The 17232-nt window shown below is 42.8% G+C and overlaps 1 protein-coding gene across 1 annotated transcript; it reads left to right on the forward strand.

Annotated features, from left to right (window-relative positions):
• Positions 1-8168: 8168 nt before the first annotated feature.
• On the forward strand, positions 8169-8684 carry LOC143669750 (translationally-controlled tumor protein-like). Its single transcript, XM_077144344.1, has one exon. It carries the CDS (start codon positions 8244-8246, stop codon positions 8682-8684), a length of 441 nt encoding a protein of 146 aa, XP_077000459.1. The 5' UTR covers positions 8169-8243.
• The last annotated feature ends 8548 nt before the right edge of the window (positions 8685-17232 follow it).

The raw sequence follows: 17232 nt of genomic DNA on the forward strand, positions 1-17232 counted from the left end.
CGGGCCCCATAAAGCTCAGTGTGGAGAAGCCTGTCCAACCTCATTAGCTGTCACGGGCAACAATACTGATCTGGCAATAAAGGCGATTCCAAACCTGTTGGTCATTAATCACTCGCTTGACAGTTGCGAATGGAAGTGGAAAAACCTCACCCCCCCTCTCCTCTTCCCCTCCTCCTCTGGCCCAGCTCTAGAGTTTAGAGTTACCTCTCGGTATATATGTGGTTTGCTGCTGTGAACTCGTTTCGTCTCCCTTCGGTTTTCAAGGGCCGTTTTCAGTGTGGAGAAGCCAGGCAGTCAATGATTCCACGCACAGAGAAAGCGGAGAGAGGTGAAAGGAGCCAGCCTCTAGGGGTCGGACCTGGGTGGTGACCCCTCTGGGATCCAGGACTAGGCCTTGGCAGGCTTGGAGAATCAGGGAAGTTTGTCATCAGAGCTCCAGCCTCGACTTTCCACACCCTCCACTTCATTCTCTGGCACTCTCTTCTCTCCCTCTTTCAGGTGCTAAGTGCCAACATATTTCCCTCTGTGTTCCATTTCTCTACTCTGCCCACCCTTCACTCTCCATTGCCAAAGAAGCTGATCTCCTTCTCAGGACAAATTTTCATCTCAATCTTTTACATTTTACTCTAAGTTTCCTTTCCTAGAGGTACTTGTATTTTTGGCTTCTTCCCTAAGTGTGGTGCTTGGTGACCAGGTGGGCACCACAGTGATAATCTGTGTGCAGTGGGTGGAGGGGAAGAGAGGCCTCTCTGCATGGGTTCCCTCAACATCAACTCACCATGAAGGCTGCTTGGCTGCTGTGCACAGAAGAGAGGAAGGACTGAAGTAGGAAAGGTGGTGGGCTGAAGAACCTCTAAGACCAGACTAGCTTGACGACTCATGTAACCCTTTTGAGTTCTTTGCATGCTCTTCTATGCACTTAAGCCAGAAGAGATCTCCTGCTTAATTTTAGAGGATGTGGAGAACGAAGGAGGGGTGGGCAGAATTCACCAATAATTTCCAAAACAGTAGCCTGAGTAGGAGTTACACATTTCTTGATCTTCTGATGGCAAAAGTGTAAATAAATGATACCAGTATGGAAAGGGGAGAAATAAATTTTCAAGTAGTCTAAAACAGTCCTCTGTTTCCCCCAACTTTTCTGTGTCCAAGGGTATAGAATGACACTGGACTTGGCCACATTTGCTAGTGCTGTCTGCGCTCCCCAAGGCTTTGATGATCTCTTGCCACTCATTATAGCATTAGGTAGAGGAGAGAAGCATCTGTCCACAGCTGATCCTTCCAGACTACTCTGCCAAAGACAAATTCCCATGACAAACTACTAGGGACAAAATGTAAGAGAAGAGCAGGCTCAGTTACATTTTTAAAAGGTCTGTTTCACAATTTCCTTTCTGCACCTCCCTTCCTTTATCCCCAGTGTTTTTCTAATACCGTGGTTCTTCTTAACTCTGGCTACACATTAGACTCACTTAGGGAGCTTTTAAAAAATAGTGATGCCAGGCCACATTCCCAGATATTCTGATAAAATGGGTCTAGAGTGGGGCCCCCACGTGGAGATATTTTTAAAAGCTTTCCAGGCGATTCAAATGTACAGCTAGGCTAATGAGAACCCCTGGTGTAATCTCTTTACACTCATCATGTCCATTTGCACCATGGTTTCTTTGAGCTTGCAGTTTCCCTTGCCTGGAATGGCCTTCTTTTTTTCTCTTTGCCTATTAACCAATCAACTGGTGCCAGTTGTATCAGGTGCCACTACCTGTACAATGCTTGGCACCATTCAAGAGAGAGGAGCAAAATGTGGTTTCTACTCTAAGGGAATTTGTAAATCTAGCTAGGGAAATAATACCCATACACACAGAGTGTTCTATTTAAAGGCTGAATGGTCTGCTGCAGACTGTAGGTGAAATAGGAGCTCAGAGGAGATAGAAGTCAATGAGGGTTAGAGTAATGAAGGAAACCTGTGTGGAGGCAGTGGGCTTGGGATGAGCATTGATGGATGGGCAGGGTTTGGGTAAGCGGGGAGGAAGGATAGAGAATTTAAGATAGAGGGACAATTATGAGCAAGCGGGCAGAGACAAATGAATGGGGCATGTGCTGGTGGTTAGGAGAGAATTTGCTTGGCAAGAGAGAAGGCTCTGCCCTTCCTTCAGTCTGTACTAATTCCTCCCTGGTTTCCTACAACCTTTACTATGAATTCCACTTAGTTATGTATCGTTGTGTACTATCAAGTCACTTTCACTTGTGTGTCTCTAGTTCGCTTAATCGGATTTGTGAGCACTGGAGGGCAAGAGCTATACTTTATACAAGCAGGGACCTGCCATTGCATCCCATCCCACTCCATCCTGCCCCATCCCACCCCACCCCATCCCACTCTATCCCACCCTATCCCATTCTACCCCATCCCACCCCACCTCACCCCCCGCGCCCCCATTCCACAACACCCCATTCCATCCAGTTCCATTTAATTCAGTTTGACCCAATCCTATCCAGTCCAATCCAGCCCACTCATCATATATTTATTGAGTGCTAGCTATGTGCTAGTTCTAGGCTTTTGGGATTCAAATATACAAAATATCGGTCTTCCTGAGCTTAGCTTCCTGAAGGGGGATAGTGACAACAGTAAGAACTATAAATAATATATAAAGAAGGTGCATGTATGATAGAAGATGATAAGTACCATGGAAAAATGAAAAAGAACAAGGTAAGGAGGATTAGGAGTGAATGTGGATGCGCGTGTGTGCATGTCTATATGTGTGTATAGCTTCTAAATGGAAGGTATTAAAGGCATTGTCAAATAGAATGTATTATTAATAGAGATAGTAAATAGAAGGTCTGAATAGGTTGCACTGAGAAAGTGAGAATCAGAGACTCGAAAAAATGAGGGAGCTGGTTAACTAGATATCTGGAATAAAAGATTTCCAGACAGAGGGATTGGCTAGAGCAGAGGCCTGGAATGTTTAAAGAATGGCTTTGAGGCCAGAGTGGAATGACTGAGGGAGACCCAACAGGAAGCTGACTCCTGTAGGGTCATAGGACCCACTCTACGGACTTGGGCTACCACACCGAGTAAGATGGGAGCCCTTGCTGGGTTTCAGTTAGATAAATGACATGACCTGAATTATGTCTTAAAAAGGATAACAGATGATGGGGTGGTGGAGGGCAAGGACAGAAACAAGGGGATCTGTCAAGGCACAACCAAACTTAATGCAACGCAGTCAAAGAAGTCCTTTAATGCATTCACTTTGGAAGGCTGCCCGGCCTATAGGCTCATTCAGAACCTCTTTAGAAGATTCACATGATTTAGATTTTTGATCTGGCTAAGCCCGACCATCCAGCTTGTTTGCCAGGTTTGGCTTCAAGAGACATTTCCCTCCACCAATCAACACATAAAGATTTATCATTGTCAATAAAGAATGTAATGGGCTTTGAAGATGGTTTTCAAAAAAAGAGTTTTGAGCAAGGCAACACTATTAAAATAAATGCACATCCTTCCAAAGTGACCATTTTGAATGGGACCCACTTTATAACTAAGTCCTGCTTTGTTTATTTAAAAGAATTAATCCGATTACTTTATAGTATTTCTTCTGTATTCCCCTTCTTTTTTTCCTCCTTACTTCTTACCAGGGGTTGGCACTCAGCACGCAGCACACTCAGTAAATACTTGGGAAATGAAACCTTGGGCATGTTGGTATGTGCTAATTTGTAAGACAATATTAAAAATTCCATTTGCATTCCAAAATCCAACTAATTTTTGAGGGGGCAAGCTATTTTTTCCCTCAAGACAAGTGAAATATGCATATTTAAAATGGGCTCTTTACCCTCTCCTAAGAAGCAAAGGTGGCCAGTTTTGTGTTAAACTTCTTTTTAAAAGTCCATTTAAATGGGGTGGTGTAATGGTGGCTCTGTGGCAGAATTCTCTCCTGCCATGTTGGAGACCCGGGTTCAATTCCCAGTGCCTGCCCATGGGGAAAAAAAAGTTCATTTAAATGAATGAGAAGCAGGAGAGTAATCGGCCTGTCACCCAGTCACAAACATTATTGAATGGCCTCTGGAGGTGGACACACACACACAAAAAAATAGATGCCCTCTTATTCCTCCTAATCTGGCTGGGGAAACAGAACCCTAAACCAAGAGGACCCTTACAAAGAGATATGCTGATGGGTAAGGTAAGGAAAATTATCTTATTTCATTTAGCCTACACAACAATCCTCTGAGATAAGGTCATAGAGTGTTACAGCTGGAAAGGATCTTGGGGCTCATCCATCTTATACAATCCCCTCATTCTAGAAGGAGGAAACTGAGGCACAGGTATGTGAAGTGATTTTCCCTGGGCCACCGAAGAAGCAGAAGAGCTAGAACTGGAAGCCGGGTCTCTTGTCTCCCAGTTTTCATCTTTTCCTACCCTCCAGAGTCAGGTAGGGTGATGGGGTCAAGATCCAGGAGCATTTAATGAAGGTGGGAAAAAAGCTTCATTTGGCAGGGTGAGAAAGAACAGGTAGCCCCTAGAAAGAGCCCCTAACTCTATGGTTTCAAAGAGGAGAGGCTTAGGCAGGGAAGATTTGATGGTTCATCAAAAGGATTGGAAGGCTGTGTCACCACAGGAACGCCCCTAAGCCCAGAGTCCCAGGGGGAAACATTAACTTTTAATTATTATTTTCTGAGGCTGACCCTTCTCTGGCTAGAGTGGCAGGAGCAGAGCATTCGGGGAGGTTAAAAATGCCTGTCGGAATGGAGGCAGGCCTGGAGGGTAATTACACGAGACCTCGGTAATGAACTGAATTCTTCCACATGGGGCATTCGGTCCAAACCACTAGACTGGAACAAAAGAGCTGAGGCCTGAGACACCCACGGGAGAAAGTTGCCTGCCTCTGCCAGGGACAGGAGCCCCTTTAGCGTGCAGGGTGGGGGACAGGGAGTGTGCCCCACAAAGCTACCCGGGATCATCCACTGTAGTAAGGCCTGAGACCAAGGGCCAGCCTGTGGGGCCCTCCTTCCAATGAAAAAGGCAACGGTGCCTGTACTTGATCCTTCCCTGAGGTGCTCCAGCCACGGTTCAGAAGCTGTGGAGGGTGGGACAGACAAGGGAAGGAAGAAATAGGGGCGAGGAGATGGAGGGGGCATTTCTTTTCTTTTGCAATTTTTTTATGATGCAAAATGTCAAACATACAAAAGATACCTTAGATTTAACAGCTATGAACATTCTTCCATATTGTTTCATCTAGTTTTCAAAAGTCTTTGTTTTTATTTCAGAAGTCTTTTTTAAAAACTTTTTTTTCAGAAGTTTCTTTCTTTCTTTTTTTTTTTTTTGCATGGGCAGGCACCAGGAATCGAACCAGGATCTCTGGCATGGCAGGTGAGAACTTTGCCCACTGAGCCACCGTAACCCACCCTTTCCAGTAGTTTTAAAAAGTAAATAGTCAGGGCAGTGCAATGGTGGCTCAGTGGCAGAATTCTCTCCTGCCATGCTGGAGTCCCAGGTTCAGTTCCTGGTGCCTGTCCATGCAAAAAAAGAAAAGTAAACTGTGAATATCATGATATTTTGTTTTTGTTGTTGTTGCTCTTCTTGTTTTTTGTTTTTTAATTTTTAATTTTCTAAAAAAATATAGCAACAAACAAACACAAACATCTTAACTTATGATCATTCCGTTCTACATATATAATCAATAATTCACAATATCATCAAATAGTTGCATATTCATCATGATCATTTCTTAGAACATTTGCATCAATTCAGAAAAAGAAATAAAAAGATAAAAAAATAAAATTCATACATACCACACCCCTTACCCCACCCTTTCATTGATCACTAGTATTTCAATATAAATTTATTTTAACATTTGTTCCCACTGTTAGTTATTTTTATTTCATATGTTTTACTTGTCTGTTGATAAGGTAGGAATATGATGGTATTTCACCTCTAAATCTTTCAGTCTGCCTTAAAAATAAGGGCATTTTCAGGCGGGCAATGGTGGCTCAGTGGCAGAGTCTGTTGACAAGGTGGATAAAAGGAGTATCAGACATAAGGTTTTCACAATCACACAGCTATATCATTAGACAATCATCTTCAGGAAACATGGCTACTGGAACACAGCTCTACATTTTCAGGCAGTCCCCTCCAGCTTCTCCATTACATCTTGACTAACAAGGTGATATCTACTTAATGCGTAAGAATAACCTCCATGATAACCTCTCGACTCTGTTCAGAATCTCTCAGTCATTGACACTTCATTTTTTCTCATTTCACTCTTCCCCCTTTTGATCGAGAAGATTTTCTCAATCCCTTGATGCTGAGTCTCAGCTCATTCTAGTATTTCTGTCCCACGTTGCCAGGGAGGTCCACACCCCTGGGAGTCATGTCCCACATAGACAGGGGGAGGGTGGTGAGTTTGTTTGTTGTGTTGGCTGGAGAGAGAGGCCACATCTGAGCAATAAAAGAGGCTCTCTTGGGGGTGACTCTTAGGCCTAAGTTTTTTTTTTTTTTATTAATTAAAAAAAATTGACAAACAAAACATTTAGAAATCATTCCATTCTACATATATAATCAGTAATTCTTAATATCATCACATAGTTGCATATTCATCATTTCTTAGTACATTTGCATCGATTTAGAAAAAGAAATAAAAAGACAATGGAAAAAGAAATAAAATGATAATAGAGAAAAAAAAACTATACGTATCATACCCCTTACCCCTCACTTTCATTTACCACGATTTCAAACTGAATTTATTTTAACATTTGTTCCCCCTATTATTTATTTTTATTCCATATGTTCTACTCTTCTGTTGATATAGTAGCTAAAAGGAGCATCAGACATAAGGTTTTCACGTTCACAGAGTCTCATTGTGAAAGCTATATTATTGTTCAATCATCATCAAGAAACATGGCTACTGGAACACAGCACTACGTTTTCAGGCAATTACCTCCAGCCTCTCCACTACATCTTGAACAACAAGGTGATATCTACTTAATGCGTAAGAATAACCTCCAGGATAATCTCTCCACTCTGTTTGTAATCTCTCAGCCATTGACACTTTGTCTCATTTTACTCTTCCCCCTTTTGGTTGAGAAGGTTCTCTCAGTCTCTTGATGTTAATTCTCAGCTCATTCTAGGGTTTTTCTCAGTCCTTTGATGCTAAGTCTCAGCTCATTCCAGGATCTTTGTCCCACGTTGCCAGGAAGGTCCACACCCCTGGGAGTCATGTCCCACGCAGAGAGGGGGAGGGTGGTGAGACTGCTCATCATATTGGCTGGAGAGAGAGGCCACATCTGAGCAACAAAAGAGGCTCTCTTGGGGGTGACTCTTAGTCTTAGGCCTAATTTTAAGTAGACTTGACCTATCCTTTGTGGGGTTAAGTTTCATATCAACAAACCCCAAGACTAGGGGCTCAGCCTACAGCTTTAGTTGTCCACACTGCTTGTGAGAATTTCAAGAATTCAACTTGAGGAAGTTGAATTTTCCCCCATTCTCACCATTCCCGGAAGGGGACTTTGCAAATACTTTTCCACTCACTGATCAAATCACTCTGGGTTTCATCGGGGCATCACTCTGTACAAACCAACAAAATCTCATGTTCTACCCAAGACTCCATGTACTAATGGTGTTCAATTAATCTGTCTACATAAGTTGTATTAGGAAATGCACTAGTCAAAATATAAATTTTGTACCAAATAAACATTTTTTTGCTTTAATCTCACACATAAGTTGAAAATTTTAAATATTAATTACCATCTATTTCAGCACCCTGCAGTAATGACATTCCTTTGTTCTTCCTCATGCAAAAACATTTTTAAAATTTGTGCATTTAGTCACTATCATTATACACTCGAGACATTCCTAGATTATACCATCTCAATCTTTAGCGTCTTTCCTTCTGATTTCATTTGTGCCCCCAGCCCTCCTCCCTCTATCATTCTCACATTCAGCTTCGTTCAGTGTTTCAACATAATTGTATTACGGTTAAGTAGTATTGTGCTGTCCATTTCTGAGTTCTTACATTCAGTCCTGTTGCACACTCTGTATCCCTTCAGCTGAGGGGGCATTTCTTGATGGAGCAAGTGCAGGGAGTGGATGTCAAAGCTCTTGTAGACGACTTTCCCGCCCACTGCCCCCTCCCCCCAGTGCCGCTCCGGCCCCTCGGCGCTCTGGGCGAGTTCCAGGCTCCTGCCACTCCACAGCTGCCCCCGCTGCCCCCGTGCTTTCCCTTCACTACCATCATGATCCTTACTGGGACCTCAGCCACGATGAGATGTTCTCTGACATTTACAAGATTCGGGAGATCGCAGACGGGCTGTGCCTGGAGGTGGAGGGAAAGATGGTCAGGAGGCCAGAGGGTGGCATTGATGATGTGCTCATTGGTGGAAACGACTCTGCCGAAGGCCGGGAGGGTGAAGGTCCGGAAAGCACAGTCATCACCGGTGCTGATAGTGTCCTCAACCGTCACTTGCAGGAAACCAGCGTCACAAAAGAAGTCTACAAGAAGTACATCAAAGATGACGTGAAATCAATCAAAGGCACGCTTGAAGAACAGAGACCAGAAAGAGTCAAACCTTTTATGACAGGGGCTGCAGAACAAATCAAGCACATCCTTGCTCATTTCAAAAACTACCAGCTCTCTGTTGGTGAGCACGTGAATCCAGGCGGTGTGGCTGCTCCCTTGGACTACCGTGAGGACAGTGTGACCCCATAGATAATTTTCTTAAAGGATGGCTTAGAAATGGAGAAATGTTAACAAATTTGGTAATTCCTTGGATCTATCACCTGTCATCATAAGGGGCTGCTGCTTTTCATCCACACAATACCAGGACTTAGACAGATGGACTGATGCCATCTTGAACTCATTCATTTTGACCTTGATTTATTTGGAGCGGAGGCATTGTTTTTAAGAAACGCCATGTCACGTAGGTTGTCTAAAAGTAAAAGCGCATTTAAACTCATTTGAGAGAATGCCTCTTAGTTTAATATTTAAACTAAATTCATACTGTAGTGTTCCTGGAGAAGCTAGAGCTTGTTTATAGGTAACTACTTTACAGCAGAAGACTTCTTCAAATAACATCTACAGTTAACCTACTTCTGGGACTGGGATATAAAAACAAGAACCAAAAGTTTTAATTCTGAGTTGAAGGGAATGTTATGTTCATAACAGTGCCAACATTTGAAGTGGATCTTTATAACATTTCATCATCTACCAACGGAAGTAGTTACCTCTGGAAGAGTTTTATCAAAAGAATAAAGAGACTATAATACACTTGGAAGCTAAAAAAAAAAAAGCTCTCTTTGGCATCTAGTCCTTGGGTCAGGTTGGCTTGTATGTGTGGTTTCTCACCTAGGGTATCTGGGGCTGTGCATTTCAAAAACTTTAATGGATCTTGGTAACAAGCACACTTAGAGCCATAGGTCTCAGGTGGGGCTTGACATTCTGAATTTCTGACAAGCTCTCAGGTAAAGTTCAGAGTGCTGGTTCTGGGACCATATTTTGAATAAAATTTTTGTTTCTCATGTAATTTTATTGAGATATATTCATACACCATACAATCCATCCAAAGTATACAATCAATAGTTCACAGTATCATCACATGGGTGTACATCCATCACCATAATCAATCCTAGAACATTTGCATTACTCCAGAAAAAGAAATAAAAAGAAAAAAGAAAACCCCAAATATCCCATGCCCCTCACTGGGGTTCCCATACCCCTTCATTGACCCCTAGTATTGCATTCTGCCCAATTTAAAGATGTACAATAAAGGTAAATTAACCAATACAGTGTGGTATTGTCAGAAATAGTAGATATACAGAACAAAACATTCTGAAGTAAATCCTTACAAACAAGGGAAGCCAACTTTTTTTTTTTTCTGTATAGTTATACAATCATTATCAAAGATCAGAGCTACTGGATTACAGCTCAACAATTTCCTTCTAGCTATTCCAATGCACTAGAAATGAAAAAGAAATATCTATATAATGAGTCAATAATCATTTGCTAAATCCGTATTTCTCCATTATAACTCCTCCCTCTTAATTAATTATTCTAGCAATCATCAGAGATATCTGGGCAATGACAATTTTAACTTGATGCTGGAAAGGGGCGTTGACTTATGTGGTAGAGGAATGAGACTGGTCAATGTTCTTGGAGAGACTGGTACCTCTGGGCTTCAGGGCTTATCTGGCATAGGAACAATCTGGAGGTCTTAACTTTCTGAAAAAAACAGACTTACTCGGTAAAACATTTATAGAGCCTTAGATAGAGCCCAAGGTATTCTTTAGGGTTTTCAAGAATACCGTTTGTTGGGTCTTGGCATACTATGGCAATTTGTAATATCTAACTGAAGCTCTCGTTAGGAGTAACCTCCAGAATGACCTCTCGACTCCATTTGAGATCTCTTAGCCACTTGAACTTTATTTTGTTCCATTTCTTTTTCCCCTTTTGCTCATACTCAATCCCATGTTGTGAGGGCCAGACTCATCTCTGGGAATCATGTCCACACATAGTGGGGATGGCCGTGATTTTTTTTTTAATGTAATCTTTATTTTTATAAGTGAAATATTCATAATTTTAAAAGGGTACATAGTACTGAAGGGCTTATAACAAAACATTGCAGTCCCTGTTCTACCCTTCCCCACCCTCCATTCACACTCAAGGGAGACATCATCAGCACTTAAGTTTCCTCTATAATTTATTATAATTATTTTTTATTTTTTAATTTTTTTCACATGGGCAGGCAAGCCCATGTTTGTTTTCACGGGAAACGAACCCGGGTCCTCTGGCATGGCAGGCAAGCATTCTTGCCTGCTGAGCCACCGTGGCTGCCCTATAATTTACTTTTATAGTTTTAAATAAATGTACTTTTTGGTTTATCTATTTTAGACATTGTCTTTTGAATTACTATAGGTAGAAGAGGATTTAGTTCTCTTGGAGTTAATAAGTACTTAATATTTTTCATTTGCTTAGTTTCATTTCTAATTCTTAGGGCCAGTTTTTCTCACACCCTCCTGGAGGTTCTCAATATTATTTTTCTTGCAAATCAAGCTCTAGATAATCCATTAGTTCTATTCTTTTCCCCTGAAGACCTCTCTTCCAGTGCCTCGTGTTCTCCTCCTCTAGGCAGAGCTTATTGCCTTCCACATCTGTAGCACTGAGCCAATCTTGGGTTACGTATGCCTTTATCCTAGGCATCCCTTGGCCCCTTGTCCAAATAGGCTTCCCTGTTTCTTGGAACTCATATCCTCTTTCTTTATTTCTTTAGTTTTTTTTCTTTTTTTAAGATTATACCATCTCAATTTTTATTGTCTATCTTTCCTTCTGATTTCATTTGTGCCCCCAGGTTTCCTCCCTCTATCATTCTCACGTTCAGCTTCATTCTGTGTTCTAACATTATTGTTTTGCAATTAGATTGTATTGTGCTATCCATTTCTGAATCTTTACAATCAGTCCTGTTGCACAATCTGTATCCTTTCAGCTCCAATTACACAATATCTACCGTATTCCTAACTCCTGATGGTCTCTGTTACCAACTAAAATTCTCCAAATTCATTCGCTAATGTCAGTTCATATTAATGAGACCATACAGTATTTGTCCTTTTGTTTCTGGCTAATCTCACTCAGCATAATGTCCTTAAGGTCCATCCATGTTGTTACATGCTTCATGACTTTATTCTGTTTTACAGCTGCATAATATTCCATTGTATGTATATACGACAGCTTGCTTAGCCACTCCTCTGTTGACAGACATTTTGGCTGTTTCCATCTCTTGGCAATTGTAAATAATGTTGCTATAAACATTGGTGTGCAAATGTCCGTTGGCATTCTTCCCTGCATGTCCTCTGAGTAGATAGATACCTAGTAATGGGATTGCTGGATCATATGACAATTCTATACTTAGCTTCCCGAGGAACTGCCACACTGCCTTCCACAGTGGTTGCACCCTTTGACATTCCCACCAACAGTGGATAAGTGTGCCTCTTTCTCCACATCCTCTCCAGCACTTGTCATCTTCTGTTTTATTGATAATGCCCATTCTGGTGGGTGTGAGATGATCTCTCATTGTGGTTTTGATTTGCATTTCCCTAATAGCCAGGGAAGTTGAGCATCTTTTCATGTGCCTTTTGGCCATTTGTATTTCCTCTTCTGAGAAGGGTCTGTTCATGTCTTTTGCCCGTTTTGTAATTGAGTTGTCTGTCTTTTTGTTGTTGATTTGAACAATCTCTTTATATATCTGGATACTAGACCTTAATCTGATATATCATTTCCAAATATAGTCTCCCATTGTGTAGGCTGTCTTTTTACTTTCTTGACGAAGATCTTTGATGCACAAAAGTGTCTAATTTTGAGGAGTTCCCATTTACTTATTTCTTCCTTCAATGCTTGTGTTTTGGGTGTAAGGTCTAGGAAACTGCCTCCTATTATAAGATTGATAAGATATTTCCCTGCATTTTCTTCTAAAAGTTTTATGGTCTTAGATCTAATGTTTAGGTCTTTGATCAATTTTGAGTTAATTTTTGTATAGGGTGTGAGATATGGATCCTCTTTCACTCTTTTGCATCTGGATATCTAGTTCTCTAGGCACCATTTATTGAAGAGATTGTTCTGTCCTAGGTGAGTTGGCTTGACTGCCTTATCAAAGAGCAATTGTCCATAGATAAGAGGGTCTATATCTGAACACTCTATTCAAGTCCATTGGTCAGTATATCTATCTTTATGCCAATACCATGCTGTTTTGACCACTATAGCTTCATAATACGCCTTGAAGTTGGGTAGCGTGAGACCTCCAACTTCATTTTTCTTTCTCAGGATATTTTTAGCTTTTCGGGGCACTCTGCTCCTCCAGATAAATTTGGTTATTGGTTTTTCTATTTCTGAAAAGTAAGTTTTTGGGATTTTAATTGGTATTGCATTGAATCTGTAAATCAATTTAGGTAGAACTGATAATTATATTTAGTCTTCCAATCCATGAACACAGTATGCCCTTCCATTTGTTTAGGTCTTCTGTGATTTCTTTTGACAGTTTCTTGTAGTTTTCTTTGTATAGGTCTTTTGTATCTTTTTATTCCTTAATACTTTATTCTTTTGGTTGCAATTGTAAATGGAATGTTTTTTTCTTATTTTCCCCTCAGATTGTTCATTAGTGTATAGAAACACTACAGATTTTTGAGTGTTGATCTTGTAACCTGCCACTTTGCTGTACTCATTTATTAGCTCAAGTAGTTTTGCTGTGGATTTTTCAGGGTTTTCGATATATAGTATCATATCATCTGCAAACAGTGAGAGATTTACTTCTTCCTTTCCAATTTTGATGCCTTGTATTTCTTTTTCTTGTCTAGTTGCTCTGGCTAGAACTTCCAGCATAGTGTTGAATAACAATGGTGATAGTGGACATCCTTGCCTTGTTCCTGATCTTAGGGGGCAAATTTTCAGTTTTTCCCATTGAGAATGATGTTAGCTGTGGGTTTTTCATATATTCCCTTTATTATATTGAGGAAATTCCCCTCTATTCCTATCCTTTGAAGTGTTTTCAACAAGAAAGGATGTTGAATTTTGTCAAATGGTTGTGATTTTTGAATAATTGTTTTTCTTTTTGTGTGTGTGCATGGGCTGGGAATTGAACCCAGGTATCCCACACACAGGTGAGAATTCTACCAGAGCACCTGCTGAATAATATAATAAAGGACTAATTAGCATGAATTAAACCTTCCAAAACCCTCACCTGGACAATGGCCTAGTGTCTTAGTTTCCTGGAGCTGCTGTAACCAAGTACCACAGACTGGGTTTCTTAAAACTACAGAAATGCATTTGTCTTACAGCTCTGGAGGCCTCAAGTCTGAAATCAAGGTGTCAACAGGGCCAGGTTCCCTCTGAGGTCTAGAGGGAAGAATCTCTCCGTGGTAGTCCTTGGCTTCTGGCCCCACTCCAGCTCTGCTTCCACCATGTGGCCATCCTCCGTGTGCCTGTGTCTCCTCTCCTCTTCTTCTAAGGACACCTGTCATAGTGGGTTAAGGGTCCGCCCTCCTCCAGTGTGACCCCATGTTTACTTGGCCTAATTCCATCTGTAATGACTTCCAAATAAGGTCACGGTCACAGGACTAGGGGGACTTGAGCATATCTCTTTGGGGGACCCAGTTCAACCCATAACACTTTCCCACATCTTTCCACCTGAGAGCTTCCAGTCCTTCAGACCTCTTTACATTCTCCTGGGTTTTCTGGACCTCTCCAGCCCCCACTGCTCTCTCCCCTGGACACTTGTGGTGCATTCCATCTGCACTCTCATTTGGCCCTCAGCATTTACGTTTAGTCTCTGTTATTTGTCCATTTGTTATCCACCCCCACCTCAGCTAGATTTCACTTATTTCTCTCTCTTACTGGAAGGCTGAGCCCGATGTCAGGGTGAAGCCAGTATTCCATGAATACCGACTCCTTGAATTAGTATGTTCTTTTACAGCTGACATCTCCTTTCCTGGCCCTTGTTGCCACCTGGCTCCGTTTGCCTGGAGGCTCCTTGCTGGGCCAGGCTCCCTCTCTCTATTGCCTAGGACTCGGCCTCTAGAACAATGAGACGGATTCTGTTCATTGCTTAAGAGAATGTCGGGTTCCGGAATGGGGGCAACGTAGTTCTGTCTTGGAAAAGGAGGAACTTCCCAGGCAGGCGGGCCAAGGGACCATTGATCTAAGTCCAGTGAAAAAGTGGCTTCTCAGGAGCCCTGGACCACAGCCCACTTCCAGACAACTTCTTCTTTTAACTTCCTTTCATGTGTTTTAACTTCACAAACATGCCAGTTCCCAGCTGTCGCTCAGAGGCAGCGGAGTTGGTGTTGGGAGCTGGGGTCGGTGGGGGGGAAGGGGGAGACTCAGCAGGGGTGGGGAGCAGCAAGAGAGTGGGATATGCAGGGTTGTGGGGAGAGACTGCACCACGTCACACGCTTTTCTACTGGTGACGGCATGGCAGGTCTACAGATACACACATACGGCCTCACACCAGCGAACCCATAGGTACCCACACATGGCAAGTTCACACACAGACATCTTGCCCCTCTCTTCCACCCTTCCTACCTCCATACCCTCTCTCTTTCTCTCTGACACACACACACACACACACACACACGCACACACTTAACCAATTAAGTCCGTCGAGCACTATTTGCCGATGACGGTGTGGAATTGTGCTGGAGCTGTGTCCGGCCTCATTAAATGTCAGGATTAACAATACGGCACTTGGCAATCAAGCCTGGTCTGTGGCTGTTAGTCATTAATCACCATCTGACAGTCCTGAATTGGAAACGAGGAGCCTGCTCACATGTGCTCCGTGTACCTAGTTACCCTCTTGGTAATCAACCTCGGAAAAGTTTTCCTTGACTCCCTGCCCGAGAGGGCCTCTGTCCTGGCCAGGGGGCAGCGGGTCATTAGGCTTTGTCCCCCTTTTCCTTCTCCTCCTCACTGGGGAAAGAAGTCGAGGTCCTAAAAAAACAGGGGAGAGAGGAGCATATTGTTTTTGGCCCCCCTCTCTCCCTCTTATGCCTATTTCATGTAGCCTTGTTTTTTATATTCTGGCCCAGTGGTCAGGAAAATTCCTTTTCTCCCTGAAGAAATCTTAAAAGACAGCGGGGAGCTCCGTTCTGTTTCTAAAGCTGGTGGGGTAAGTTTGTAAAACGTGGGACTGCTCAAGCTGCCCAGGTGTGCACTGCCTAGGTATGTCTGCTAGCAGGAGGGCACTTGACTAGTTTCAGGTGTTGCTTCTAGCAACTTGGGCCTGCATTTCTGTCAAGGTCTGCAGGTTCCCTTGACAGAATTGAGAGAAAGACTAGTTTCCCTTTGGGCTCATGATTCGCAGCACCTTTCTACAGCCTTATTAACCAAGTCATTCCACAAATGGCTATCAGGTCCCTTTCACATGCCAGGCTCAGGCTGAGCACTGTAGATGCCACCAGGAACACAAAGTCCCTGGTTGGGTGGTGATTGCGTTTCGTGGGGAAGATAAGTATCAGACAGAGAATCCTATTCTGTGGCAGGATTATCTCTGCAGGAAAGGGCCTCTGGATTCTTGGGGTTGAGTGCTGCCTGGCTGCCAGGTCCTTGTGAGCATTTCCTTTCCTGGGAGAAAATTCCAGCTCCAGAGCTTTCCCAGCCTGGCTTTCTCATCCCTTCAAATCTCGTTCACTGTTGTCCTAGAGCTTGATTCTTAGCCAGACGTACTTTGGTGGACTCGGATGTATTAAGAGGGTTACCTTCTCCCCTAGCCAGTGTTTCCCAGGTGTTTTTTTTCTGGACTTCACTCCTTCACCCTGAGGAATGAAAAATGTGGGGCATTTTCAGCCACCGTGGCAAGTTGGTAGGGGAAGGAGGCCACTGAGGGCTCAGTCCCCATGGTCTCCTCTACCGACCTGGCTACTAGGGTTTGCTGCTGTGTTTGCAGAACCCTCACAGTACCCTCCTGTCTCCTCGGGACCACACTTCCTCTTGTGGGGAAGGAAGGGGAGGCTGACCTGGAGAAAGAAAGGTTCCTAGAATAACTGGTAGAATCCTGGAATTCTTTCTCGCTTTCCTGATTGCTCTTTCTCTTGTCCCTCCTTTGAGTTTCACCCCCCCCCCCCCAGTCCAACAAATGACTTCGGTTCGAAGAGATTGACGGACACTTTAGCCCTTTCACTGTTTTGAATTAAATGGAACATGGCAAGAATTTATTGGTTGTCCACCGTGTGCCTGGCACAGCCCTGGGCGCAGAGGTCATGAAGATTCATAAGCTACCATCCTCATCTTCAAGGAACTTACAGTCCTTCAAGGGGAGATGAGACGTCATCACATAGAAAAGGTCTATAAAAGAGATTCAAATAAGGATCTCAAAGGCTTCAGAGAAACTTGGTTGGGGTCAAAATTAGACCAGTGAATTTGTGAGGAGATGGATGGGCTCAATGCTTGGGAAATGGCAAATTGTTATATTTGGCTTTTGGGGAGAGATCAGAGGGGGGTGGATAGAAAAATGTGTTGGGGTATTTTGTGGAGGACGCGGATGCTAGGTTAAAGTTTTGGGCTTTAGCAAATAGACAGCGGGGAGCCAATGGACGCCCATGGGTTTCCAAAAGGAAGAAATACACTTTTTTATTATTCATTAAAAAATGATCTTTCTGGAAGACAGAAAGTGGCATTTCCCTTAAGCTTCATGCTTCCAGCAGGAACCTTGTAATCAGATACTGATTTGTGTGATTCTTAGTTTAATTTTTGTTTCCATCAGCAGCTGTCCATGCCACAG

Source organism: Tamandua tetradactyla, chromosome 26 (genome assembly GCF_023851605.1).
Source record: "Tamandua tetradactyla isolate mTamTet1 chromosome 26, mTamTet1.pri, whole genome shotgun sequence".
NCBI classification, from domain to species: Eukaryota; Metazoa; Chordata; class Mammalia; order Pilosa; family Myrmecophagidae; genus Tamandua; species Tamandua tetradactyla.

Bases quoted from the DNA above. Each gene is read 5' to 3' on its own strand.
- LOC143669750 (XM_077144344.1), top strand. From the start codon at position 8,244: ATGTTCTCTGACATTTACAAGATTCGGGAGATCGCAGACGGGCTGTGC.